Consider the following 25592-nt stretch of genomic DNA (forward strand, 5'->3'; position numbering starts at 1 on the left):
CCGTCTCCACGGGATAACGGAGCAGAGCACAGGGGTACCCTACCTTGGAACGGACGAGTCAATACTGCTGCGTGGGATTCATCGCAACATTGCAGATCAAGATTCTACATCTCCGTGATGAGACAGTACACCACGGCCCGGGCCATGGCCAGTCGGGGAGGCTCGTGCGTGGCCTGCTGCCATGTTTGCGTTTTCGCGTTTACTGCATTTCTCATTGTGGCTGAGCGGACTGCGCGTAAGTATCACTGCCTAAACGCACACGCACACCCCTCCAGTGATGGATAGGCCTGTATTCTCTCACCACACCTAGGCTACAATCATAACAGTGTTAAACCAGGGAAGGTTGCATTACGATTTCATTGATATTTCCCAAAGTATTCTATTTTAAATCTGCATTTTCAGATGCATTACAATCTTTATAGGTGCGTGCATTACTAGTGTCGATGTAGGCGTTATTAAGGTGTTATGAACACATGCAAGAGCAGCCGCTAACAACATTTCTGCTGTAGCTAAAGTCATGCTCATCGAAAAGTGGCGCATTTCTGTCATATTCGAGCGCCTTTTTCTGTATGCCATAAATGGATAGGGGAATGGGCGGACCCTATTCTCTCCTACTGGTCGGGCTGCTCCGGCAGATGGTTAATATTACTGGGACAGGGAGAGAGAGGGGGGGGGGAGTGGAGAGGAAAGGGAGAGGCGGACATAGAGCACCGCATCGTTCAGTAAGTGGTTCTCTAGAGGCAGGAGGCGCGTGCTTTTTGTAGCCTATTAGAGATAAGAGACAGCAGCAGCATCACCCAGGCCCTACCCTGTCCTCAGCCTATAGTCGTGATAGAGGTCACACACACACACACACACACACACACACACACACACACACACAGATGTTGAAACTGCCCTCACTGTTCTACTGCTTATCACACTTGCCGTTTGGGAAAATGCATTACACATTCGTTAGATAATTACATATTGGTTACGTTTTAATTAGCCTTCTCTGTGTCTTTGGTGTTATGGACAATTTGGTACCAGGTGTGTCCAGTTTAGTACCAGGTGTGTCCTGTTTGGTGCCAGGTGTGTCCTGTTTGGTACCAGGTGTGTCCAGTTTGGTACCAGGTCTGTCCAGTTTGGTGCCTGGTGTGTCCAGTTTGGTACCAGGTGTGTCCAGTTTGGTGCCAGGTGTGTCCTGTTTGGTACCAGGTGTGTCCTGTTTGGTACCAGGTGTGTCCAGTTTGGTACCAGGTGTGTCCAGTTTGGTACCGGGTGTGTCCTGTTTGGTACCAGGTATGTCCTGCTTGGTACCAGGTGTGTCCTGCTTGGTACCAGGTGTGTCCTGCTTGGTACCAGGTGTGTCCAGTATTTTATGTTGACCTAAGTACCAAAAAGTTGCCCATCATTGTCACATTATGTAAGGACCAGCTGCCATTACACTAGAAAATACAGTGTGTGTATCTGTGTGTAGCTGACCTGTATCATCTCTAATGATCTACCTGTGTGTGTGTGTGTGTGTGTGTGTGTTCACAGTGATCTACTGTTTTGTGTACTACCTGTGGGTGGGGCATAACTACTGCTACGCCCACTGGGCGGGGCTTACGGCCTTGTTCCTCCTCCCTGGGTGGGGTCCCCAGTTGCTCAGTTGGCTGTGGTACCAGGCGGATGGACGTATACGTAGCAAAGAACTCAAATGGACTCACATCCTGCACCTGGGCATCTTTAGAAGGTAACGTACCACTGTAGTACCCTCTTTGGCGTTAGAGGTCCGGGGTTAGAGGTCAACGATGAAACGAGAACACTCTCTCTGACTCTGTGTTGTTGTGTTCCAGGTTATGGGAGACTATGACGTCCGCTAGAGAGGATCAGTGTAGTGAGATAATGCAGCAGGCTGACGTTTCAGCTCTCCGCCTGTTGGAGGCGCTGGTGGTCACTCTGCCACAGACCATCCTGCAGACCTACGTCCTCATCTGTACAGATGTAGGACTATCTTCACCAGGTACTACATGTGTCTGTGTATTTGTGTTGTTTTTGTTTTAGGGGGTAGATCAGCTTTAATATTGCAGATAGATTGTAGCTTCCATCAATGTACAGTTGAAGTCGTAAGAGTCATTAAAACTAGTTTTTCAACCACTCCACAAATTTCTTTATTAACAAACTATAGTTTTGGCAAGTCGGTTAGGACATCTACTTTGTGCATGACATAAGTCATTTTTCCAACAATTGTTTACAGACAGATTATTTCACTTATAATTCACTGTATCACAATTCCAGTGGGTCAGAAGTTTACATACACTAAGTTGTTAAACAGCTTGGAAAATTCCAGAAAATGATGTCATGGCTTTAGAAGCTTCTGATAGGCTAATTGACATCATCTGAGTCAATTGGAGGTGTACCTGTGGATGTATTTCAAGGCCTACCTTCAAACTCAGTGCCTCTTTGCTTGACATCATGGGAAAATCAAAAGAAATCAGCCAAGACCTCAGAATTTTTTTTTTTAGACCTCCACAAGTCTGGTTCATCCTTGGGAATAATTTCCAAATGCCTGAAGGTGCCACGTTAATCTGTACAAACAATAGTACGCAAGTATAAACACCATGGGACCACTCAGCCGTCATACCGCTCAGGAAGGAGACGCGTTCTGTCTTCTAGAGATGAACATACTTTGGTGCGAAAAGTGCAAATCAATCCCAGAACAACAGCAAAGGACCTTGTGAAGATGCTGGAGGAAACAGGTCCAAAAGTATCTATATCCACAGTAAAACGAGTCCTATATCGACATAACCTGAAAGGCCGCTCAGCATGAAAGAAGCCACTGCTCCAAAACCGCCATAAAAAAGCCAGACTACGGTTTGCAACTGCACATGGGGACAAAGATTGTACTTTTTGGAGAAATGTCCTCTGGTCTGATTAAACAAAAATAGAATTGTTTGGCCATAATGACCATCGTTATGTTTGGAGGAAAAAGGGTGAGGCTTGCAAGCCGAAGAACACCATCCCAACCATGAAGCACAGGGGTGGCAGCATCATGTTGTGGGGGTGCTTTGCTGCAGGGGGGACTGGTGCACTTCACAAAATAGATGGCATCATGAGGACGGAAAATGATGTGGATATATTGAAGCAACATCTCAAGACGTCAGTCAGGAAGTCAAAGCTGGGTCGCAAATGGGTCTTCCAAATGGACAATGACCCCAAGCATACTTCCAAAGTTGTGGCAAAATGGCTTAAGGACAACAAAGTCAAAGTATTGGAATGGCCATCACAAAGCCCTGGCCTCAATCCTATAGAAAATATGTGGGCAGAACTGAAAAAGCGTGTGCGACTCAGTTAACCTCAGTTAACCTCAGTTAACCTAACTCAAAAACCTGACTCAGTTACACCAGCTCTGTCAGGAGGAATGGGCCAAAATTCACCCAACTTATTGTGGGAAGCTTGTGGAAAGCTACCTGAAACGTTTGACCCAAGTTAAACGATTTAAAGGCAATGCTACCAAATACTAATTGAGTGTATGTGAACTTCTGACCCACTGGGAATGTGATGAAAGAAATAAAAGCTGAAATAAATAATTCTCTCTACTATTATTCTGACATTTCACATTCTTTAAATAAAGTGGTGATCCTAACTGACCTAATACAGGGAATTTTTACTAGGATTAAATGTCAGGAATGTGAAAAACTGAGTTTAAATGTATTTGGCTAAGGTGTATGTAAACTTCCGACTTCAACTGGAAGTCTCCAGCTTCAGCGAGTTTTGCAATTTGTTGTATCTGCGTCATTTCTAATCCCCCATATATTTTTTTCTAAATATAAATATACAGTGCCTTCGGAAAGTATCCAGACCACTTGACTTTTTCCATATTTTGTTACATTTACAGCCTTATTCTAAAATGGATTAAACAAAACATTTCCCTCATCAATCTACACACAATACCCCAGAAATGTTTGCTAATTTATTCAAATTAAAAAAACGGAAATATTACATTTACATAAGTATTCAGACCCTTTACTCAGTACTTTGTTGAAGCACCTTTGGCAGCGATTACAGCCTCGGGTTTTCTTGGGTATGATGCTACAAGCTTGGCACACCTGTATTTGTGGAGTTTCTCCCATTCTTCTCTGCAGATCCTCTCAAGCTCTGTCAGGTTGGATGGGGAGCGTCGCTGCACAGCTATTTTCAGGTCTCTCCAGAGATATTCAATCAGGTTTAAGTGGCTGGGCCACTCAAGGACATTCAGAGACTTGTCCCGAAGCCACTCCTGCGTTGTCTTGACTGTGTGCTTAGGGTTGTTGTCCTGTTGGAAGGTGAACCTTCGTCCCTGTCTGAGGCTCTGAGAGCTCTGGAGCAGGTTTTCATCAAGGATCTCTCTGTACTTTGCTCCGTTCATCTTTGCCTCGATCCTGACTAGTCTCCCAGTCCCTGCTGCTGAAAAACATCCCTTGACTCTGCCGCTGAAAAACATTCCCACAGCATGATTCTTCCACCACCATGCTTCACCATAGGGATGGTGCCAGGTTTCCTCCAGACGTGACGCTTGGCATTCAGGCCAAAGAGTTCAATCTTGGATTCATCAGACCATAGAATCTTGTTTCTCATGGTCTGAAAGTCTTTAGGTGCCGTTTGGCAAACTCCAAGCGGACTGTCATGTGCCTTTTACTGAGGAGTGGCTTCTGTCTGGCCACTCTACCCGTAAAGGCCTGATTGGTGGAGTGCTGCAGAGATGGTTGTCCTTCTGGAAGGTTCTCCCTTCTCGAGAGAGGAACTCTAGAGCTCTGTCAGCATGACCATCGGGTTCTTGGTCACCTCCCTGACCAAGGCTCTTCTCTCCCGATTGCTCAGTTGGGCCGGGCGGCCAGCTCTAGAAAGAGTCTTGGTGGTTCCAAGCTTCTTCCATTTAAGAATGATGTAGGCCATGGTGTTCTTGGGGACCTTCAATGCTGCAAAAAAATGTTGGTACCCTGCCCCCGATCTGTGCCTCGACACAATCCCTTCAAGGCGCTCTACCCACAAAACACCAGTCTCAACATCAGCAGTGAAGAGGTGACTCCAGGATGCTGGCCTTCTAGGCAGAGTTCCTCTGTCCAGTGTCTGTTTTTTTGCCCATCTTAATCTTTTATTTTTATTGGCCAGTCTGAGATATAGCTTTTTCTTTGCAATTCTGCCTTGAAGGCCAGCATCCCGGAGTCGCCTCTTCACTGTTTACGTTGACTGGTGTTTTACGGGTAGTATTTAATGAAGCTGCCAGTTGAGGACTTATGAGGCATCTGTTTCTCAAACCAGACACTCTAATGCACTTGTCCTCTTGCTCAGTTGTGCACCGGCGCCTCCCACTCTTTCTATTCTGGTTAGAGCCAGTTCTGTGAAGGGAGTAGTACACAGCGTTGCACAAGATCTTCAGTTTCTTGGCAATTTCTCGCATGGAATAGCTTTCATTTCTCAGAACAAGAATAGACTGAGGAGATTCAGAAGAAAGGTCTTTGTTTCTGGCCATTTCTGGCCATTTTGAGCCTGTAATCGAACCCACAAATGCTGATGCTCCAGATACTCAACTAGTTTTATTGCTTCTTTAATCAGAACAACAGTTTTCAGCTGTGCTAACATAATTGCAAAAGGCTTTTCTAATGATCAATTAGCCTTTTAAAATTATAAACTTAGATTAGCTAACACAACGTGCCACAGGAACACAGGAGTGATGGTTGTTGATAATGGGCCTCTGTACGCCTATGTAGATATTCCATAACAAATCTGCCATTTCCAGCTACAATAGTCATTTACCATCATTAACAATGTCTACACTGTATTTCTGATCAATTTGATGTTAATTTTAATGGACAAAAAATGTGCTTTTCTTTCAAAAACAAGGACATTTCTAAGTGACCCCAAACTTTTGAACGGTAGTGTATATTCTCAATATAACTTAGTTGTCTTTTGTTTGTTTTTAATCCTTCAGCTACCACCATCCCTCCCATCTATCTCTGAAGACCATCCTGTGTGTTTGATACAATCTCCTTACAGAGTATTCATGTTCTCGTTCTCTCTCTCTCTCTCTCTCTCTCTCTCTCCCTCTCTCCAGTCTCGGTATGTTTTGTGGTGTGTCTGCTGTCCCTGGCCTGGGCCTTGGTGCTGTATGCCAGAGCCTGTTCCCTCATCAGACCTGAACATCTCCCCATGTCCCCTGCTGCTATCACCTGTAGACTGCTCTGGAGGGTAGGAGGGTTGCCTGGGCTGGGTGGGCTGGGCTGGTTGTGCGGGCTGAGCTGGGTGGACTGGGCGTCAGGGCTGGGTGTGTCGGCTGGGCTGGGTGTGTCGATTGGGCTGGGCTGGGTGTGTCGGTTGGGCTGGGTGTGTGGGCTGGGCTGGGTGTGTGGGCTGGGTGTGTGGGCTGGGCGTGTGGGCTGGGTGTGTGGGCTGGGCGTGTGGGCTGGGTGTGTGGGCTGGGCGTGTGGGCTGGGTTGGACTGGGTGTGTGTGTGTGATAGTGTCGGTTGGGCTGGGTGTGTGGGCTGGGCTGGGTGTGTGGGCTGGGCGTGTGGGCTGGGTTGGACTGGGTGTGTGTGTGTGTGTGTGTGTGATAGTGTCGGTTGGGCTGGGTGTGTGGGCTGGGCTGGGTGTGTGTGTGTGTGACAGTGTTGGTTGGGCTGGGAGTGTGGGCTAGATTGGGATGGGTGTGTGGGCTGGGCTGGGTGTGTGGGCTGGGCTGGGTGTGTCAGTTGGGCTGGGTGGGCTGGGCTGGGTGTGTCGATTGGGTTGGGTGTGTCGGCTGGGTGTGTTGGCTGGGTGTGTTGGCTGGGCTGGTTGTGTCGTTTGGGCTGGGCATATGGGCTGGGCGTTTGTGTGTGTGTGTGCGCGTGTGTGTGTGTGTGTGTGTGTGTGCGTGTGTGTGTGTTATAGTAACATACTTATTGTATTGTGATTAGGTCAGCATGTTGGGAGCACGTCTCGCCACCCTCGCGCTCTTTACACGCCTGTTCCGTCAGTGGGTCCTTGGAGTTATTGGTGAGTGTGTACATTATATGTGTGTGAAAGTTTCTTTTATTGTGTGTGTGTGAGAGCATTCAGTGATGTTTGTCCTGCACCCGTGTGTCTCAGGTCTTCACTGGTTGGGTGCTACGTTCTGGTTGGTGTCTCAGCAGAGTGACATCATCAAAACGCCGCTGCGCTGGCACCTGTTCAACCTGGTGCTGGGAGCTGTTCACATCTTCCTCTTCCTCAACGTCAAGGACGGAGCCTCCCGATGCCGCATGGCCGGATTCTACCTGGTGGGTCTCTCTCTCTGTGTGTGTGTGTGTGTGTGTGTGTGTGTGTGTGTGTGTGTGTGTGTGTGTGTGTGTGTGTGTGTGTGTGTGTGTGTGTGTGTAACTCTCTGCTCTCTCCTGCAGGCCATGTTTATCGAGAACGCTCTTCTTCTGCTGGCAGGTTCCGACTTCTTCAGTGCTGCATCATGGGATAGCATGGGTATCCCAACCGCTGTGTTCTGTAGTTTCCTCATTGGTGAGAAACACACACACATACATGTGCACGCACGCACGCACACACACACACACACACACACACACACACACACACACACACACACACACACACACACACACACACACACACACACATACATACATACATACATACATACATACATACATACATACATACACACACATTTGTTTCTATCTTAGTAGGGACTTAAAATGAATTTCCATTCAAAATCCTATTTCCACTAACCATAACCCTAAAGCTAACTCCTAACAACTGACCCCTTACTCTTACCATAACCCTAATTCTAACCCTAAACCTAATCCTAATTCTAACCCTAATTCTAACCCTAAACCTAATCCTAATTCTAACCCTAAACCTAACACCTAATCTTAAAATACCCTTTGTCCTCATGGAGACATGGGGAATGTCCCCACGAGGGGGAATTTTCCTTGTTTTACTCTCCTTGTGGGGACTTTGGGGGATTGTAGGTCCCCACAAGGATAGAAGAACCCACCCATACACACTCACCTGTCTCCTCTGTGTTCCCCCAGGTGTGATAGCTCTAGTCCTGTACTACCGGTTCCTCCACCCCAAGTCCTTTGAGATCTTCCAGAGCATACGTAACCATGGAATGGGCGGAGCTTGTGCAGACCGGGGCTCTTCTCTCTCATTGGATGAGAAGAACCATCGCCACGGTCAACTTGTTGGGGGCGGTACTTTGTTGGACCTCCCTAGCCAATGGCAGGGCTGGAAGCACCACCACTGGCTGCTTATTCGCCTAGCCCTGAAGACAGGGGATGTGGCTAGAATAAGCCACGCTTATGGCGAAGGGGGATTGGCCGGGCTGCTGGGACTGCGGGAAATGGCTCTGCCAAGGTCCCCGGACATTCCACAACCTTCTCCCATCATTCCACAACCTACTCCCAACGTTCCACAACCTACTCCCAACGTTCCACAACCTACTCCCAACGTTCCACAACCTTCTCCCATCGTTCCACAACCTACTCCCAACGTTCCACAACCTACTCCCAACGTTCCACAACCTTCTCCCAACCTTCCCCAGGTCAAAGAGGTGGAGGAGGTGAGATGAACACCCAATTCCAATTCTTCCCCGTTTCCCTGAAGTGTACACCTGTTGTTTTTGGCAAGCTGCTGTGCCATGTTTGGAGGATCAGAACTCCTATATTTTCCAATTAAATCTTCACTCTGAATGTTGTCTGTGGTTGAATGTTCTATGTGGTTGAATGTTCTATATGGTTGAATGTTCTATGTGGTTGAATGTTGTCTGTGGTTGAATGTTCTATGTGGTTGAATGTTCTATGTGGTTGAATGTTGTCTGTGGTTGAATGTTCTATGTGGTTGAATGTTCTATGTGGTTGAATGTTCTATATGGTTGAATGTTCTATGTGGTTGAATGTTCTATGTGGTTGAATGTTGTCTGTGGTTGAATGTTCTATGTGGTTGAATGTTCTATGTGGTTGAATGTTGAATGTTGTCTGTAGTTGAATGTTCTATGTGGTTGAATGTTCTATGTGGTTGAATGTTGTCTGTGGTTGAATGTTCTATGTGGTTGAATGTTCTATGTGGTTGAATGTTGTCTGTGGTTGAATGTTCTATGTGGTTGAATGTTCTATGTGGTTGAATGTTCTATATGGTTGAATGTTCTATGTGGTTGAATGTTCTATGTGGTTGAATGTTGTCTGTGGTTGAATGTTCTATGTGGTTGAATGTTCTATGTGGTTGAATGTTGAATGTTGTCTGTAGTTGAATGTTCTATGTGGTTGAATGTTCTATGTGGTTGAATGTTCTATGTGGTTGAATGTTGTCTGTGGTTGAATGTTCTATGTGGTTGAATGTTCTATGTGGTTGAATGTTCTATATGGTTGAATGTTCTATGTGGTTGAATGTTCTATGTGGTTGAATGTTGTCTGTGGTTGAATGTTCTATGTGGTTGAATGTTCTATGTGGTTGAATGTTGTCTGTGGTTGAATGTTCTATGTGGTTGAATGTTCTATGTGGTTGAATGTTGTCTGTGGTTGAATGTTCTATGTGGTTGAATGTTGTCTGTGGTTGAATGTTGTCTGTCTTAAAACAGAGCACTTCTGGGAGCAGGCGTCAAGTTGAGCCTTGATCTGCTGTTCTCTACTATTGTTGGATCTTATCCTCTATTTTTGACTCCTGGGACAAGTTAGCTTTTTCCTTGATGTGGAACCTTTCACAATAATGTCTGTCTTCCTTCCCCTCAGGTGATAAAGGCAGCCCCAGCAAGAGACATCATCAGTGAGGTGAGACAGGCGGTGAGACATGAGGTGAGACCGGTGCTGTCCTCTCCCTCTCCCATCCAGGAGGTCAAGCTGCCACTGGTGGAGGTCCTAGTTGAGGAGGTCAGAGTCTGCCACCACTCTGAGCCTGCCACCCAGCAGGATGACTCCAGCCCCCCTCCCTCCGACGATCGAGATGACGAAGACTTCCAGAGCGCCGCCTATGGCTCCCCCACACCCTCGTCCCCCAGGCACCCAGACTACCGACACATCGACAGCAACGTGGTCACCTCCAGCACCCAAGGGTCACCTTCTGTGGGGTCACTGGATGTCAGACGTGGTTCATCTCCAGAGAAAAGGTCACCGTCCCTGCTGGTGAGCATGGGAAGCCCCCAGCGGAACTTTAACCCTGCGGAGTCTGGCACCACCTTGTATTTCAGCGCTGACGCAGTCTCCCCGTCCAGCGGCAGCTACCTGGGCTGGGGCTCTGAGCTGTCACCCATCTCCAGCTACCGGAGCCCCTACCGCATCAGGGAGCCCCTCTTCACCTCTACCCCCAGACAGGAGCCTCGTGCTGGGCCAGAGGAACCAGGCCCTGGCCCCTCTACTACCACCACCACCGCCATCACCACCCATGCTAGAAAACAACTGGTCCAGTTTGTAGACCATAGAGATAAATTGATCTAGAGGGGTCAATGGGTGGAGCGAGATGATCAGACCTGGTCAAATACTCTCAAATACATGTTGACGTGTGTTTGATTTAGCTCGACCGATGTGCAGTTGGGTGGTGGAGTTTACACTTTTGCGATTATTTCATTAGTTCCATTGTACCACTGTTCCATTCCAAGCTAAATCAAGCGAGCGTAAAGTATTTGAAAGTATTTTACATTTAAACAATAAGGCCCGAAGGGGTGTGGTATATGGCCAATATACCACGGCTAAGGGCTGTTCTTAGCACGACACAATGCGGAGTATCTGGATACAGCCCTTAGCCGTGGTGTATTGGCAATATACCACAAATCCCCAGAGGTACCTTATTGCCATTACAAACTGGTTACCAACATAATTAGAGCAGTAAAAATAAGTGTTTTGTCATACCAGTGGTATACGGTCTGATATACCACGTCTGTCAGCCAATCAGCAATCAGGGCTCGAACCACCCAGTTTATCATATTGTATTTGACCCAGATGTAGAGATTATATAGAACACAATATAAAGAGAGTAGAAGATACATGACATTAGCCTGGGTGTCAGGATTGGTTCTGCTTTCAACAGTGCTATTACAACTTTGTTATCATGCGAGACAACTGCTTTATTACTAGCCAAGGGCTTGTTGACGAATTCAGAACCAGCCTGGCCCCCAGGCTAGCCAGATGTGTTTCACACTAAATAACTATAGCATGTCTTGAGAATCCAGTATTATCAGCCAGTAGGAGGTTGTGAATCCACATGTAACTGTCACACACAGACACACTAACGGAAGAGATGGAAGTAGTCTTTAATGAAGTAACAGTGGGATATCCTTTTCTCTTAGGCCCTGATTCAATCACAGATCAAATCGATTGCATTGTAACTTTATTCAGAATGTTTACGCTGTATTCTAATGACATATGAAGTTTCATGTCCACATTCAATGATAATGTCTGTGGAAATAATAACTTGTAAGGGTGTGTCGGTTTTAACACGGTTTATACCTCTGATAGTGTCAGCATTCTGAGTGAACCCTCAGTGTGGTTTACCTTGATATGTGATTGATTGAATCAGGGCCGTCATAAAGCATTATGATATTAAATTGTGATTATTAAGGTTTGACAGAGAAGAGAGTTTATATATTTGTCTTTTTTTCTTGTATATATCTGATATAATTTGAGACAGTTTGCACTTTTGCGCAAATATGATTTATTGTGATATGAGTGGTTAACTGAAGGTTAGTCAAGAGAGGCTCTGATCACATGTTAAGGTTTAGTATACTTTTATAGGCTTAGTGTATATACAATATTTATTATTTTATCCAAATGTGATATTTAATCTGAAGGTACCTTAGCAATATAAGGTAATATAAGTTAATCATTTTTATTATGTGAAATTTAAACGAATATTCATACTCTTATTTTTGATTAGTCTACAGCTAGTCCCGACATGTCAAGCAGACAATTCAGTCTGCTAGGTACTAGCATTACAATATACAGTATATATGAGATTATTCAATTGTGTTCAATTCATTTCGGTCAGTATAAGTACTGTTTCCAAGTGTTGAATTCATTTTATACGGTAAAGATCTTTATGAACCATTTGTAGGGAGGAATGACTTCTACTTCCTGCGAGACAGGAAGAAGATCCAACTAATCTGATCTATTGAAGTGGCACCACAGCAGACTGTATCTATCAGTGTGGAAGTGCCTGAAACGAGCTGCTAGTAATGTCGATGAGCTTCCAGATCCTTTAACCCTACAGCCTGGTCCCATTTCTTACCCTAGCCCCTTCCCTTAGTCCCTAGGGGCTTAGTTCATAGAAGGGTCTAGGGAGAGAAATAGTGGCAGGCCTATCTAGGGGGTATAGGTCACATGCTGCTATTGATGTTTGGAGGTCAGTGTTATCAGATTATTTTTTTATTTTTTTTACAGTTTATTTTGTTTGATTGTGTTTTATAGTGAGTTCATAACTAACCTTGTCCACAGGCTCAAGAGAGACAGCCGGCTGGGGACCAGATTAGTTCTGAACTATTGTTTTACGCTGTTGCTATAAAGGGAATGTGTTTAGCTAGATGGAGCTGAGGAAACGGTACCATTGCACGTTCATCCTTATTTTTATACAGCCTGACACAGTGTACAGTAACTCATGATATATGTGAATAAAGAAAGCACTCACACACATTGCATTAACTAGCTTTTAGAATGTATGTCTGTGAAAAGTTAATATGGTAGTTAATATAACCTACTAATATCAGTATGGACTTTATAATGTATCTTAGTGCACTAACAGGCTTTTAGAATGCTATCTCAAAGCCTTGGCTTGATAATCAAACTAATCAATTGATGATAAGCGCTTGCCTTGAAGAAACGACAGCATCAGCTGCAATGGCTGTCGGGTTCATTGCCTTACCTGTATGTAATGTTCATCACAATGAATGGAATGGAGGGCTTCTATTTTCAGTTTCTTGCTTTGTATTCCAATAATTTGTATTTCGGTTACATTTACTGCATGTAATGTGTACGGTAGTGTGATTCATTGTGTTTCGACTAGGTTTTATATCTGTACTTGACAATATGCATTAACAAAATGTTGTTGTTTTTATTATGATTGTTACATCGGGAAAATGTGATGCATCTGATTTTGGCCATCATTTATTCTAATAATACTAGCAGTGGTTAATAACTGTTTTAGTACACCTGAATAAACACTATCATTACCACTATGAAGAGTGCTGTTACTATTGTTGAAATCTAATCAGTAAAGAAATGAAAGAGACAATCTTGATTTTTACCTCCCCAGGGTAAATGCCTAGGCTTTAGCTCAGCAGACTAACAGAGTTTTGTGCTCTTGAAGATGACACCGGTTTAAACCCAGTCAGTCACATTTTATTCTGAACAGAAAGAAGATTCATCATGCTTCGTTAGTTAAAATAGCTCCGATTTGGTCGATGGCTTTTGATAAACGCATGCGTCATCGTGTCCTCGGCTGCTTTATATGATGACCCCGCTTGTTTTGTAGTCACGAGTTGTTCTTGAAATGCGTTTTTTTTTTTTTTTTTTTTTTTGCTGATGATCCTTCAAACGTGTAATCGCCTAATGTGTGTCAGCAAATGCAAATTCTATAGGCTTACATTTCTCCTTCACATGCATCAAGGGGTCTGTTCAGGACAGTGTGTCATGTAAGCTTAGGTAGAATTTCAGTTTGAAATGGTGCACATTTTTATCTCACCTGAATAACCCCCCCCCCCCTACAATCATCACTGTTGTTATAATAAAAGAGTTACATAATATGCGTACTGTGTGTATTAAGGAGACAGAAAGAATTGTGTCCAGATGAAACGCGCGGGATCGGGGAGGGCCGTGACACGTCACGTGATCCTCCTCTGATTTAAAGGTCAACTGAACGTTATAACGCGACACTTTTCCAGCTGATTTAGGACGAGACATTTTTTACAAGTGTACTGTAACTGGTCTTCGACACGTCTGACAAGCAGATAACCGGTAATGTAACGTTATTTTTATTGAACTTTATTTCAGTTTGCTTAGATACATGAGGTATTTGAGGAACTCCGTATCAATTTCAGCTAGCTTTCTGGATGGCTAGCTAACTACCCGTACAGTACAAAGACCAGTTTACAGCTAACCATTTTTGTTTCTTTGATAAACGAGTAACGTTACTTATGTCCTGATTTGAAAAAATATGGTTGTGACGAGCAGATAAAATTGCTTAAATGATCTACTAGTTAACGTTAGTTTGAAATGCAGCAGTGTTGTTCGGGCGGTGTTTGTTTTGTGTGGCCTACATTTATTTTAAAGTGTCTCTTTCAAAATGGCAGTTAACTTTATATCCTGATGCTATTCTTGTCAACTTTTTTTTTTGACTAACGTGACCTTAACTCAGACATTTCTCAAAGGCATCTTATGTTGAAAGGGCTCTGAAAAGTGCCCGACCATATTCAAACATGCCTGGACTGGTATGTAACTCAAATCCTGATTTCACTTTAAACCAGTCTGATATCTGGATAATAAATTGAAAGCCAGACACTCACTTAGTAATTGTATCTCAAAGTTAATATTGTCGCTATCGGAAGACCTGGGACACCCCTATTTCACGCCTGGCCACACAGCGTGTCCATGTCTACTAGCCTAATGCTGCGTTTAGACGAGGGACGCAAAAACGGTCATACCTGTCGACATGGGCTAGTAGACATGGTAGAAAACAACGCTACTGCAGACAAAAATTGAAATAGTTTTAACTTTGGCGGCAAGCCCCGTCAACCATGGCGGCTGACCGCATTCACCAACTCTCTTTGACATCCGGTTTGCTTAACACCTGTGCTAATATCCTCAACACCGGCTTCTCGGGCATTATCACTTAAGGGTAGCTCAAATCAGCAGTGTTGTGCTTAGCTGGATAAATCCTATGCACAAAGGTCCTAGACTGTCACATGGGGATGCTGAAGACTGAACATTTGTCCTTGTCATGAGGTTAGTCATTAATTTTATAGCCGAAAAATAAAGGTTCCTTCAGAAAAATGTTTAAGACAGTTGGGCTAACATGATCACTCCTCTCCCACCTTATGGGTAGGCTACGTAAGTCGCAGGCTGAGAGTTCAATAACAGTCATATATCGGTCTGCATACTAATCGGTTGCTCAGCTATTTGTTGCTGTCATATTGTTAACCTGTTCAGGTAGTACCTTCCGGTTTCACTCCCATTCAAAATGTTTTTCTCCCTACTGAACAACACGGCCTGTTTATTGCTTATCCTTGGCCCACTAATGGAAGATAAGGCGCTGCTTGTTGCTCCAGGTAGTCTGTCAGACAAGGGGGTAAAACAATGTGTTATGTATTAATACTCTTTAACGTTCATCAAGTCTATAAATGACCTCTGAATGACTTGGTGTTCCCCTACCATCATGACTAGTGATGCTGTGCTTTAGGGAAGTGATCACTACTGGCCCTCCTTAGAGGCAGTCCTCTTTAGGGAAGTGATCGCTACTGGGCCTGCATAGAGGCAGTCCTCTTTAGGGAAGTGGGGCTTGGTTGTTTTTGCTGAGTTGAAAGGAGTCAGTCATGTGTTCTGGTACTTTCTATGTAAAACTACTTGCTGCTGACTCATTCAGTCATGTGATTTCACCATTGTGCAGCTCATTTCTTGGGAATTGGGATGTGACCACACAACCACCGTGCCGTAACGTGTTTTAGGCCGTATTTGCATTCCTGTTTGTCAGGTTCCTGGTTAATGTAGCCATGGAATATATATTTTTCTGATCTGAAACAGTTAGGGCTGTGTAACGGTGGCCAACAAGTTATTCTATACCAAGAATGACTTGGCAGTATCTGAGACAGAAACATCCTTCAGTCTGCACTGGTATTGATCTGTGGGCCTGAGCCAAATCCATTAGCCCTTCTATGCCTGATGCTGTATTCAAGCAAGGCTCTCTGAAGTGCTGTATTCAAGCAAGGCTCTCTGAAGTGCTCTCCTCTCTGCCCTCTTGATGTGGTGCTGAAGTGTTTGTGTCCCTGCATGACTGCATGTCTCTTCACTCCCTGGGGCCAGTATGGTAGTTCTATATGTGGCTCTGTTTTTACCTAAAACAAAGCTAATTTGGGGGGGGGTTCTTAACTTCAAACTGGGCAAGCAACTGCAAATGTCCTAAACTACCTTACCCTTTAGTGTTTAAACTCATGTTCCCATGATGCTGTGTCCCTACAGGAAGTGATGTGGCGTGTGATATTTTTGGCGCTGGTGTCTGGGCTGTCAATCAGCTGGGCCCGGCCCCGCCTACCACCGCTCTCCCACCAGATGGTGGACTACATCAACAAGGCCAACACTACATGGAAGGCTGGTCCCAACTTCCATAATGTGGACTACAGCTACGTTAAGAGACTGTGTGGAACCCTGCTTAAAGGACCCAAACTGCCCACCATGTGAGTGAGACTGAGTTGTATAGAGGGAATGTATTTGTGCTGCATGCAGGAAGTGAACTGATCTGTTAATGTAATTGAACTCCTCCTTGGCTGCTTTACAGATTGACTTTACCAAGAACAGTACACTAACAGCACATTCAGTCGGTCTCCTGTCACTTGCTCCGTCTCTGTAGGTTGTAGGGTTAATGGCTGTCTTGTTCTCTCCTCTGTAGGGTGCAGTATGCAGGGGATGTGGAGCTACCTGACACCTTTGACCCCAGACAGCAGTGGCCCAACTGTCCCACTCTGAAGGAGATCCGGGACCAGGGCTCCTGTGGCAGCTGCTGGGTAAGAACAGACGGAGTCACGCTGGAGGATACTCCTGTGACTGAACCATGAAGTTGCGTCTGTTTGACGTGCTTGTTCCTCTGCAGGCGTTTGGTGCTGCGGAGGCCATCTCAGACCGCGTGTGTATCCATAGCAATGCCAAGGTCAGCGTGGAGATCTCCTCTGAAGACCTGCTCAGCTGCTGTGACAGCTGTGGCATGGGGTACGTGTCTTCTCATTCACCTGCTCTGTGACATGGCTGCATGTAAGGCATTGGAGGTTGTTAGCTTTGCTTACTGTGTGTGTTCCTAGTTGTAATGGTGGCTATCCCTCTGCTGCGTGGGACTTCTGGACTACAGAGGGGCTGGTCACTGGAGGACTCTACGACTCTCACGTTGGTATGTAGGGATCTCCTGTCACACCCTGCTCTCTCCCTCCCTGTTTCTAACAGTCCCTCTCTGGTCTCTCCTGTCAGGTTGCAGGCCCTACTCCATCCCTCCCTGTGAGCACCATGTTAACGGCACACGACCCCCCTGTACAGGAGAGGAGGGTGACACCCCACAATGTTCCAACCAGTGTGAGACTGGATACACACCTGGCTACAAGCAGGACAAACACTTCGGTAAGTCAACACGTTCACACACACAAACAATGTGAATGTTTTCTTGCTAAGTGGACCTACACACTAAGCCCTCTCCTGTACCCTAGGTAAGAATTCATACAGTTTGCCCTCTGAAGAGCAGCAGATCATGGCTGAGCTCCTGAAGAACGGACCTGTGGAAGGAGCTTTCACTGTCTACGAAGACTTCCTGCTCTACAAGTCTGGTGAGGACACATGCCTTTTCTCTTTTCTGTATTTAACTGTATAGTGTAGCTTTTACTGCTCTAGGAATGTAATTGTTTGGATAACCTTATTTACTATTTTATAGATTTTTACCTTGACTGTTTCCACTCTTTATGCGATATGCAATGCAGTGAACCCTGGAAGAACGATCGTTTAGTTACCACAGTGAATTATTATGCATGGGATTGACACAAACATAAAGGACGGGTTGGCAATTTGACACAAATGTCATTTAAATGTGAGAATGAATGTTTTTCTGACAGCCCAACTTTCTCTCGGTCTAGGTGTGTACCAGCATGTCTCTGGCAGTGCAGTAGGAGGACATGCCATTAAGGTCCTGGGCTGGGGAGAGGAGGGGGGAACTCCTTACTGGCTGGCTGCTAACTCCTGGAACACTGACTGGGGAGAGAATGGTGAGACACTTGTACAAATTCTCTAACAACTCTGGACAAACTATTGGTGTATTTTTTCTAGAGGAAGATTGTGCTTCTTGGCTACTCCAACACAGTGTTTTTCTGTCCTGTCTCCCAGGTTTCTTTAAGATCCTGAGAGGTAAGGACCACTGTGGCATCGAGTCCGAGATGGTGGCTGGAGTCCCTTTGTAACCATGACAACACTAACCAGGAAGTGATTTCAGAGACTGCTGCAGATGCACCAGTCCTCCTCTCCACTAGAGGAAACCATCTTTCTGCCTGCCTTTCTGGCCTTTACACTGGTTCTAATTCCCAATCATCCCCTAGCCCCGCTAGACCTCTTTAGTTCCAAAATAATTGGTTTAGAAAACGCTGCCCTGTCTGAGGGAAAGGCCGGAGCTACTACCATGTTGCTTATACCTGTCCTACTACCGTATAGCTCATACCTGTTCCTGATTCCTCATCAGATCTGAGAATTGTGTAAGAGGAGTGCCTAGGGGTTGACTTGGAACTGGGCATATGTGAACCATGGCTTTGTCTTTAGTTAAATGTGTTCTTCCTGGTGTCTTAATCTGTAGAGGCTTCTTCCCCTCATATCCACTCTTGTCAGCTCCACTGATCTGAAAATGCAGGATGGCTGAAAGGTACCTGTGCAGATTGAGAGGAAGCTACAGACTATTGAGAACCCCCCCCCCCACAGTGAGTGAGTCTGTAGAGGTCCATCTTGCTTTCTGTTTGTTTGGTCACAAGCCGTGCTAAAAGTCTTCTCTCCCTGTAGTTCACATCAATTTAAAAATGTTCATGTATGATTAACTTTTATTTTTTTTATTCGATGTGATCACTGATGGCATTGTGCACATTTCGTTTTTAAATTGGATTATAAGGGAAGCGTGAGTGGTTTTGTACTGATGGGATTATTTTTGTTGTTGAATGCGGTGTTTTTAATGCTTCTCTGTTTTGATCAAGTGTTCTGGAATGATTGAGTTGCATTAAATAAAAATCAACCAATATGTTTAACTTGTCTCTGAATTGGAGTGGCTTAAACTCCTGTTCTCCCTGCCCTGCAAGACATGCAGTCGTCACAAAGTGCTTATACACATACCAGCCTAAAACCTCACACCCCACTACTTTCACTTAACTGTGCGGTGACATTTAGAAGGTCTGTTTGTGTAGGAATCCCTCCGCCGAGTGACTCAGCAGCAACAAAAGTGAGTGGACATGACCTGTTTTAACAAACCAGGTACAACCAGGCTGTTGGTAGACCATCAAGAAACCATGTGATCACTACCTACACAGTAATAAAGTTAGCATTTGTATTTGCTTTATTTATTTTTTTGTCTTAAATGTACAAACCCTCAATTCAGGAATGTACAGCAAACCAAATATTCATTAGGTTCTTAAATGAATCACAAAAAAAATTCTAATTACATGAAATCAAAACATCCTAGCCTAATTTTAGATGACCCTTCTCCCCAAAGTGTATTTGTTCATTCCCTTCATGGATTTCAAAGGAACATGTGCACACTTCTGGGAGAAGGGGGAAACTCTGAATTGGGGCTGTGCAGGGAAGCAAAAGTATTTGTATAAATCAAGTTTTAGTTTGAAGGTTGCATAAGTGATAAGGGGACCAAGGTTTTTGATCTGAGCTACCAGTAAAAACAAGATGTCCCTAATGATGGAGAATCTAGTCTCAACAAATGCAGTAATGAGAAGCCCAAATCCATGAGCTTGAGGGATTTTCCACATTTCTTAACTCAGACCATTCCTTTTGCATCCATGGGGGGATGAACTGCAGTGTATTCTGGGAAATTATTTTACTCCCAAGTATCGCTGGAAGGCATTGCGCTTGCCGTATTCCTGAACTTTTCAAATTGTCCATTCTAATTTATGGCTTATTTGGATTGCTTCAACAGGGTAACTATTTACTGCAAAAGTATATGAAAACCAAACTGCTATTTAGCAGTGTAAGGCATAGTATCTTTTGGCACAGAACACATTCAAACCTGAGTTATATTGTTTCTTGTTCAGAAGAGCAATGTGTTGAAATGTAATAGCAGCTTGAAAACAATATGGCTGACATACCTTGACTTTTTTTGTACAAAAGGGGACAATCCATCAGCTTGAAACTGAAACAAGACCTTCAAAGGATAAGAGGCTGTGATTTGGTAACTGCTTGTCAGTCAACAGGCTCCTGCTATTGGCTGATCAAACTCTGGATGGAAGTATTGTCGTTGTACTGGAGTGCTGTTTGCGTATTATAATTGTGTTTACATCTCAGGTTGCCCCTGATGTAGTACAGGGGCTCATGATCAGCAGCAGGGGCCTATGGGATATGTGGTCCTTTCGCCTCTTCCTGTATAGAATGTTCATGTCTTAATTTACTGTCCATCTCCTGGCCTTGACTCTTCCTCCTTGAGCTGTTCCTCTGTTTCCTTCTCTTCCTGCTCTGCCTCTTCTTGTTTTGGTTCCTCAATGTTGACTCCCTCTTTGACATCTGCACCCCCTTCCTGTTCAGGTGCACCCTGGGAGTTAGAGTCTGGCTGTAGTTTGGGAGGAGAGAGAAGCTCAGGGGGAGCTATTAGACCGTCCTGGTTTAGATCCCGAGTCTGCAGGAGAAAGTCTACCATTGCCACTACCTGGAAAACACACACACACACAAAAGCATTGGCCTAGGGTGCAGATTAACTAAGTGCAACACTGTACACTCTGAAGCTGACTGTATATTCAGTTACGCTGAGCAACAGTAAGTCCTACAGTAACCCTATCTTTATATTTAGACAACAGTACATGCTGCATGATGTATGTGCATCCTGATATACAAACCCCTAACACTCATGCTAGCTAGCTGGTCATCAACTGACTTTATGATCAGGACAGAGATGTCAGTCAGTACAATATATGTCCTAACTACAACACTGAAGAGATTTTCTATAGATGTTCTGTGTATATATATATATTTACACACACACACACCGTCTCAGCTGACTGTTCTCCAGGTGCATTGTGGGAGTTGTATTCAGAGAGCAGCTTCATCATCTCCAGGCCGTCCATGTGACCGCTGCGGTCGTAGTCATGGAGACGGAACAGGAAGAACACCTCTGACCAGCAGGAAATAGGAAGATGATTCATTAATAATGTCAATGATATATCTATATATTTTATTTTTTGTGTGTGTGTGTATTTTTTACCTTGTTCCCAGGTGTTATCCGGCCCTCCATGTCCCTCCTTTAGGTTGGCCTTGATGTAGCTCTGCAGCAGCCTGACATACACAGAGGTTAGAGGTCAGGGGATAAAAGGTTCAACCGCAGGCCCACCTGACTGGGTAGCACGGTACAGAAAGTACCAATGTAATCTAGTCTAGATCTGTATCAAGGTTTTACAAACAAACTCTCTGTTCCTTCCCTGGAGTGTTCGGTGTGCAGTTAGCATATCACAGTAATCAGTGGAGGTATCTGAGCTGAATGTGAACTGAGGCTTGGACAGCTGGAACACTCAAACACCTGGACAACCTTTGACCTTTCACAGAACACAACTGAATGTGGTAAACTATCTTAGTAATTTATTTTTTCGGTTAACAAACAAGGCAAACAGCATAACGGCATCATAAACCTTTTGAATCTTATCTGTCTGTCTGAGAGACACATCATCACAGCATGTACTCAAAGCCCACAGAGCTGTAACGGAATACCTGCCCCTGTCAGAGTAAAGACGTTTATTGACAATTTCGACCGGTTCTGGAAGTGAAGGGATTGTTTCAGTGAGGACGGAATCCATCCCAACTACCGCGGAACACAGAGGTTCTCTTCCAGCGTAAATGAGTCGCATAATCAAATCAAATGTTATTGGTCACATGACGTACACATATTTTGCGTATGTTATCGCAGGTGCAGCGAAATGCTTATGTTTCTCACTCCAACAGTGTAGTAATACCTAACAATATAAAACAATACACACATCCCCTAAAAAGAAAAACAAACAAACAAACAAAAAATATCAGAGCGATGTCAGAGTCCAGAATATACATGTACAGTGCTGTAAAAAAGTGTTTGCCTCCTTTATAATCGTCTCTATTTCTGATACTGAATGTTATCAGATCTTCAACCAAAACCTAATATTAGATAAAGGGAACTCTGAGTGAACAAATAACACAACAATTACATACTTACTTCATTTATTTAATAAACAAAGTTATGCAACACCCAATGCCCCTGTTTGAAAAAGCATTTGCCCTATTACACTCAATAACTTGTGCCATCTTTAGCTGCAATGACTGCAACCAACTGCTTCCTGTAGTTGTTGATCAGTCTCTCACATCTCTGTGGAGGAATTTTGGCCCACTCTTCCATGTAGAACAGCTTTAACTCAGCAGGATTTGTGTGTTTTCAAGCATGAACTGCTCCTTTCAAATCCTGCCACAACATCTCAATTAGGTCTGAACTTTGGCTGTAACACCACCTTGTACGGCAGACATAATGGTTCCTTCTTTTAAGGCAAATCGTCCAGGTCCTGAAACCGCAAAACATCCCCAAACCATCACACAACCTTGCTTGACCGTTGGTATAAGGTTCTTACTGTGGAATGCAGTGTTAGGTTTTCGCCAGGCATAATGGGAACCATGTCATCCAAAAGTTCTATTTTTTTGACTCATCTGTCTATAGAACATTCTTGATGATAATCCAGGTGCTTTTTGGATGATTTTAGTAGCACCAGATGGATACAATGTTGCAGCATTAGTATCATTATAGCTCTGTGGGAATAATGGAAATGTTTGACCATCCATTACTAAGTAGTAGACTGTTTGAAATTGGCCTAAGTGGTTTGAAAAACTATCTGACAGACAGGACACAATATGTTTCATCTGATGGTGTTAAATCAGGTTTCCTTGATATTACTAAATGTGTCCCACAAGGATCAATTATGGGCCCTGTACTTTTTACTATCTACATAAACAATATTATTTGCCTGTAAGAAATTGTAACCTCCACTTGTATGTGGATGGTACTTGGTATTGTGTTTCCCTCTCGGTTGAAAAGGCTTTCAGAACTGCCATTTCTTTTAATGAAATTAGAACTTAATGCAGGTAAAACTAAGTATATGTTATTTTCCAAAAAGCTTAAAAATGTATCTGATGATTTATGCATAGAGTGTATTTGGAAAGTATTTCCACATTTTGTTACGTTACAGCCTTATTCTAAAATTGATACATATTATCAATCTACAAAATGTATTGGACATGATTTGGAAAGGCACACACCTGTCTATATAAGGTCCCCTGGGAAAGGGTACCAACAAAAATCTGCAGCATTGAAGGTCCCCAAGAACACAGTGGCCTCCATAATTCTTAAATGAAGAAGTTTGGAACCACCAAGACTCTTCCTAGAGCTGGCAGCCCGGCCAAACTGAGCAATCTGTGGAGAAGGGCCTTGGTCAGGGAGGTGACCAAGAACCTGATTGTCACTCTGACAGAGCTCTAGAGTTCCTCTGTGGAGATGGGAGAACCTTCCAGAAGGACAGCCATTTCTACAACACTCCACCAATCAGGCCTTTATGGTAGAGTGGCCAGACAGATGCCACTCCTCAGTAAAAGGCACATAACACCACGCTTAGAGTTTGCCAAAAGGCACCTAAAGGACTCTCAGACCATGAGAAACATGATTCTCTGGTCTGATGAAACCAAGATTGAACTCTTTGGCCTGAATGCCAAGCGTCACGTCTGGAGGAAACCTGGCACCAACCCTTCGGTGAAGCATGGTAGTGGCAGCATCACGCTCTGGGAATGTTTTTCAGCGGCAGGGACTGGGAGACCTGGGAAAGATGAACGGTGCAAAGTACAGAGAGATCCTTGATGAAAACCTGCTCCAGAGCACTCAGGTCCTCAGACTGGGGTGAAGGTTCACCTTCCAACAGGACAACGACCCTAAGCACACAGACAAGACAACGCGGAGTGTCTTCGGGACAAGTCTCTGAATGTCCTTGAGTGGCCCAGCCAGAGCCCTGACTTGAACTCGATCTAACATCTCTGAAGAGACCTGAAAATAGCTGTGCAGCGACGCTCCCCATCCAACCTGACAGAGCTTTAGAGGTTCTGCAGAGAAGAATGGGAGAAACTCCCCAAATACAGATGTGCTAAGCTTGTAGCGTCACACCCAAGAAGAATCGATGCTGTATTCGCTGCAAAAGGTGCTTCAACAAAGTACTAGGTAAAGGGTCTGAATACTTATGTAAACGTGATATTTCAGTTTTTTGTTTTTTATACATTTGCAAAAAAATCTAAAAACCTGTTTTTGCTTTGTCATTATAGGGAATTGTGTGTAGATTGATGAGGGTGAAAAAACAATTTCAGCAATTTTAGAATAAGGCTGTAACGTAACAAAATGTGGAAAAAGTCAAGGGGTCTGAATACTTTCCGAATGCTCTGTATGTACATTGGATGGTGCCCACACTGATCATGTCCCCGTTTCTAACAAAAAGCTATCTTTCAAAAAGCATATTGATGAGTTAGTTAAGAATTAAAATGGGCTTCCTGTTCAGGAATAGATCATATATTTAGTTAAAAAGCAGATAGAAAACAAATCATTCAGTCGAAATTCATACCGGTTGTAGATTATTGTGATATCGTTTGTGAATGCAGCTGCCACTATATTGAAGCCATTGGACACAGTTTATCATAGCGCCATTATTACAGGTGCCAGGTCCAGTACACATCACTGCTTTCTGTATCAGAAGGTAGGCTGGCCCTCTTTAAAGTCTCGTAGATCTAGGCATTGCACTATTTTTCTTTATAAAGCCCTCTTGAACAAGCTTTCGCCGTACCTTATTTCATTGTTAACCTACAGACGTACGAGCTACCAGACCCGGTCTCAGTGAAGGACCCGGTCTCAGGGACGGACCCGGTCTCAGTGACGGACCCGGTCTCAGTGAAGGACCTGGTCTCAGGGACGGACCCGGTCTCAGGGACGGACCTGGTCTCAGTGACGGACCCGGTCTCAGGGACGGACCCGGTCTCAGTGAAGGACCCGGTCTCAGTGACGGACCCGGTCTCAGTGACGGATCCGGTCTCAGGGACAGACCCGGTCTCACGGTCTCAGGGACTGACCCTGTCTCAGTGACGGACCCGGTCTCAGTGGCGTACCCGGTCTCAGTGACGGATCTGGTCTCAGGGACTGACCCTGTCTCACGGTCTCAGGGACGGACCCGGTCTCAGGGACAGATAACCCTGGACATCCCTTCCATCTCCACTGAGTTAGAAAAATCAGCTTTTTAGTTTTTTTTGCACCTTACTTGTGGAATAATCTCCAGAACTCTCAAAATGTTATGTTTTGGTACCACTAGGGCAATTGATATGGCTGATTAATGACCTTTTACCCGAAGAATGGGTTTGTTTTTTCTGATTGTATTTTGTAATTTGATAACTGCGTTATATTTGTCAATATTTTACATTTGTATGATTGTGTAGATGCAGGGCTCCCTAGGAAAAGAGGCCTTGGAAAAGAGGCCTCAACAGGATTTCCCTGCTTAAATAAAGACATTTAAAAAATTAAAAAAATAGGGCTGGAGCAAAACCCTGCACACCCACTAGCTCTCTTTCCCTGCTTCAACCCTGTATTTAATAGAGTTGGCCCCTAGCTGGACTAAAGAGTTTTAAAGTAAAAGATGCCACTAACCTGCGGTCCTCCTCTCCAGAG

The 25592-nt window shown here is 44.4% G+C and overlaps 3 protein-coding genes across 3 annotated transcripts; 2 read left to right on the forward strand and 1 right to left on the reverse strand.

Moving 5' to 3' along the window:
* Window positions 1–13: 13 nt before the first annotated feature.
* On the forward strand, window positions 14–13134 carry LOC115161958 (XK-related protein 5). The gene is made up of 9 exons (XM_029712814.1): window positions 14–235; window positions 1522–1717; window positions 1821–1987; window positions 6059–6192; window positions 6902–6980; window positions 7074–7243; window positions 7364–7475; window positions 8009–8538; window positions 9704–13134. Exons 1-9 carry the CDS (start codon window positions 118–120, stop codon window positions 10403–10405), a joined length of 2208 nt encoding a protein of 735 aa, XP_029568674.1. The 5' UTR covers window positions 14–117; the 3' UTR covers window positions 10406–13134.
* A 637-nt stretch (window positions 13135–13771) lies between these two features.
* ctsba (cathepsin Ba) lies at window positions 13772–18924 on the forward strand. The gene is made up of 9 exons (XM_029712815.1): window positions 13772–13912; window positions 16130–16344; window positions 16557–16671; window positions 16758–16873; window positions 16963–17048; window positions 17126–17272; window positions 17359–17475; window positions 17779–17907; window positions 18026–18924. The coding sequence occupies exons 2-9, from the start codon at window positions 16136–16138 to the stop codon at window positions 18097–18099; spliced, it is 993 nt and encodes a 330-aa protein (XP_029568675.1). The 5' UTR covers window positions 13772–13912; window positions 16130–16135; the 3' UTR covers window positions 18100–18924.
* Window positions 18925–19206: 282 nt separating this feature from the next.
* cgref1 (cell growth regulator with EF-hand domain 1) lies at window positions 19207–25582 on the reverse strand (the record flags this gene model as incomplete). Its single annotated transcript, XM_029712816.1, is given in 4 exon segments — window positions 19207–20543; window positions 20881–21005; window positions 21096–21166; window positions 25572–25582. Coding segments are annotated over 4 exon segments (465 nt in total), but the record flags the coding sequence as incomplete, so codon positions are not given.
* Window positions 25583–25592: the final 10 nt, after the last annotated feature.

The sequence above is a fragment of the Salmo trutta genome, chromosome 25 (assembly GCF_901001165.1).
Source record: "Salmo trutta chromosome 25, fSalTru1.1, whole genome shotgun sequence".
NCBI lineage: Eukaryota > Metazoa > Chordata > Actinopteri > Salmoniformes > Salmonidae > Salmo > Salmo trutta.